The sequence below is a fragment of the Coffea eugenioides genome, unplaced genomic scaffold (genome assembly GCF_003713205.1).
Source record: "Coffea eugenioides isolate CCC68of unplaced genomic scaffold, Ceug_1.0 ScVebR1_2791;HRSCAF=3887, whole genome shotgun sequence".
NCBI lineage: Eukaryota > Viridiplantae > Streptophyta > Magnoliopsida > Gentianales > Rubiaceae > Coffea > Coffea eugenioides.
Window position 1 is genome coordinate 1 of NW_020863309.1, and position 3377 is coordinate 3377.

Here is a 3377-nt window from a genome sequence, read left to right on the forward strand (position 1 = left end):
CACAGATATGCATACTAGAAATGGAGACAACAAATTCATTAACATCCAACATACAGATTCCAAAACTGACCCCCAGAAAAAAACAAGTCAATATTACATATATTATCCAACAATGTAACCACAAACAACAAGAGAATAAGCCCTCTAACCAACATCCTGCTTCCGGAAAGCAGCCTGGTCAAACTGGGTATCCAAATGAATCCTTTGAACCACTGCAGATGCTTTCAGAAGCAACTAAATTCACAGTAATGTCAAGTTTGTGGATCTCCATCGAGCCCAAAAAGGTAAATCAAATAAAACCCAAGAAATTTGCTATCCTTCAAGAACAGTTTCCTGAAAGAAGCATGCTACATCTGACATAGCAATTTAGCATAGATTAGAACTGCATGCAACAACAAAATAAGCCCTGCACCTCAGATCAGGCATCTGGAGAGCAGCCTATTCAAATTGGAATCTCTAAGTCATTTAGTTACATCTACATACTTCGGACACGATTCAAAACGGAATCTTCTCATCTACAAACACCATTATCAGATATGACATAAGCTGCCCATAATCAAACTGAAGTTTATGATTGTCATTACTGTCACTTGTGGTAAGAAATACAGTGCAAAAGTAGATACTATAATCATAGTTGTAAACAAAAGACTCTAACAAGAACTTTTTTGACATAGCAAAATGATTTACGTGACCAAATGGCTAAACTCATTAAATCATGTTACCAAAGGAGTTTGCTTACATTTGCGATTTTTTGATAACTATAACCTCCCTAAACATTTCAGCCTATTCAACAGCACCTATCTATGCAATGTACATGATCAACAAGGTACACCATTTAATGTCTGTTAGCAATCTAAAACAAAGCAAGAACCTAGTTATTCACCGCTACACTACCTATCTGCCTTCTGAAGCTCTCTATGTCAAATCTGGAGAAATTTCCACCATCATTCTGCAATTACCCACCTCCTTTTTCTTCCCTCCAGATAAATCACGAAATTGCTGCAACTCAGACTTGAAGGGAATGTTCCTTTTCTTCCCGCTTAAGAGGAGAAGCCGGGATCATGCCCTCATCCTCCCCAAAACGATGATGACCGCAAATGGTATTCCTCGTGCCAATTTCACAGGTAGCCAACTTTGTAGCATCAAAATCCTTATCATCATTGGTCAAAAGTTTCCAGAAAAAATCCACTAAGACAGTCTCATAATTGGGCATCTTAGCATAACCAGGAAAGTAATTAATGTCAACAACAAGATACCTATTTCCAACTTTGGCGTCCCTAATAACATCAAAATTGAATAAATGCAGCTTAGTTGCCCTCCTCAAACCCTTGGCTATCTCATTTATCAAGCTCATTGGGGGCAACTCTGCACTCTCCAAATGCATCAGTTTATAATATTTGTCAGGATTTATCTCATGAGCACCTACGTTAGATACCTGACAGAATGATAAGGACCCCTCCAAGCTCCTCAAATTCTCCTCACTGATGTCAGGCAGAGACTTCCTCTTCACACACTTCACATACTCGCCAACCACGTAGACCTTGAAAATCACCCCACCATGATTTACAAACTCCTGCAACACAATCGGTGGCTTGAGCTTATTCAGCCCGTCATTGTTATAAACCAAAAGCATCTTATGCGATTTCGCGCTGCCATCGGCAACTAACGGCTTGGCAATGACAGGAAATTTCAGACCCTCCTTTTCCACATTCACCTCCGAGACCGAACCAAAATCATAAATCACAGTCTGCTTTGGAATCCCGAACGAAGCCGTCTCCGCCCCTGCTATTTTAGACGGGTCCATTTCGAGCTCCGCCACCACCTGGAGCATCGAAATCCGGTTATGGAGCCGCTCAATTGCCTCCGGCTGGTCAATAATCAAAGCGCTAGGGCTGTTCTCCTCAAACTCCTTCAATTGCCGCTTCCAATCATCACTATACAACTTATGGAGCACGCAATCAAACGGTCCTTGATCTACCAGTTGCCGTTGGAGGTCGATTTGTACCAAATCGATGCCTCTTTCGCACGCGAGTTGCACAAGCGAGCCTTGTATGAAGCTCGCTTGCTTCTTCGGCGCCAACGCATAGCCGACCGCGAACCTTTTCGGCTCCTCCATTGTCCAAATTTCGCGAGAATCAAGAAATGCAGAGGAATTTAATCTTCGATTGGGGAAATCGATGGCTTCAACAGGATTGCCGCATTGCAAAAAAATGCAACAAAACCCCAAATAGCTCAGCACCAATTTCAACCGAAGAAAATGCTAGGGTTTTTGAAATGAAGGAATCTTTCGTGGAAATTGAGGTTAAAGAAAAAAAATTGAAATGTACATGTAGATATAAGCATGTGTGTATATAGATATATATATATATATATAGGTTCTGTAGAAAGAATAGGAAAGCAGCAAAAAATAAGACCGAGAAAGGCGAGATAGAAAAAAAGTGAGTGAAGTAGGGTATTTATAGGATAAGGGTAGGGAGGGGTCGGCAGGGATTTGATATCTTCACTCGACTGTGCTGTTCAAGTTGACGTGGACGCGCTCCATAAACGCGATTAAACGGGGCGTGACTGTGCGGTATCAGGTAAGCCGAGGGTGATGGATATGGACGGTGAGGATAGGGAGGTCTATTAAGAATGATGGAGGTGAGAATTGTTTGGGATTTGGTGAGCTAGTGGTAGTAGTAGCCATTTTGACTATGGTCTGGTGTTGTATTGATTTGGGGGAATATTTTGGATGGTTAGGGGAGAGTTGAAAAGTGGTCCTAATAATAGCCGTTGACTCCAATTGGGAAATGGGAATAAGGGATAATTTAATTTATTTTATTTTATTTTTTTTGCTTCTTGTGGATTAGATTCTATTGGTGTATTCTTTTATTCTTTTCTTAATTAAATAGTAATGGATATGGGATTGGTGTTTGTGAGAAATTAAAAAATAGTAATGATATACGTCCATATTGGTTGAGGAGGGGAATTGGATTTGTTTTATGACTTTTTGGTAAGGGGGCTTTTTCATGATTGTGACTGGTAAGAGAGAAATAGTACTACAAAATTGTGGTGAATCAAAAAGACAAAAAGGTCTTTGTTGGATAAAGGGATGTGTCTGAAATTGTCGTGCAATTCAGCTCCATTGAAAAGTTCTAAAAAGCAATTTTCGTGGGTTTTGATGTGTTCTTTGTTGCCTACGAAAATGAAAAGAGAAAGAGACGAAGATCTACGAAATTGAAAAGAAAAAGAGATAAAAGAAGAGGACAAGTGGTTTGTTTTCTTGCCTAGCTTGAAATAATGGAGTAGGCGGTGACTCAAGCCACTACTACTTGTGGTACATTTCTTGTTTTCATGTTTCTGTGCAACTTTAGCTTTTGGTGTTTTGTTGATTGCCT

General features: G+C 40.1%; 1 protein-coding gene across 1 annotated transcript; it reads right to left on the reverse strand.

The window, feature by feature from the left end:
• Nucleotides 1-682: 682 nt before the first annotated feature.
• LOC113757162 (inositol-tetrakisphosphate 1-kinase 1-like) lies at nt 683-2352 on the reverse strand. Its single transcript, XM_027300573.1, has one exon. It carries the CDS (start codon nt 2114-2116, stop codon nt 1007-1009), a length of 1110 nt encoding a protein of 369 aa, XP_027156374.1. The 5' UTR covers nt 2117-2352; the 3' UTR covers nt 683-1006.
• Nucleotides 2353-3377: the final 1025 nt, after the last annotated feature.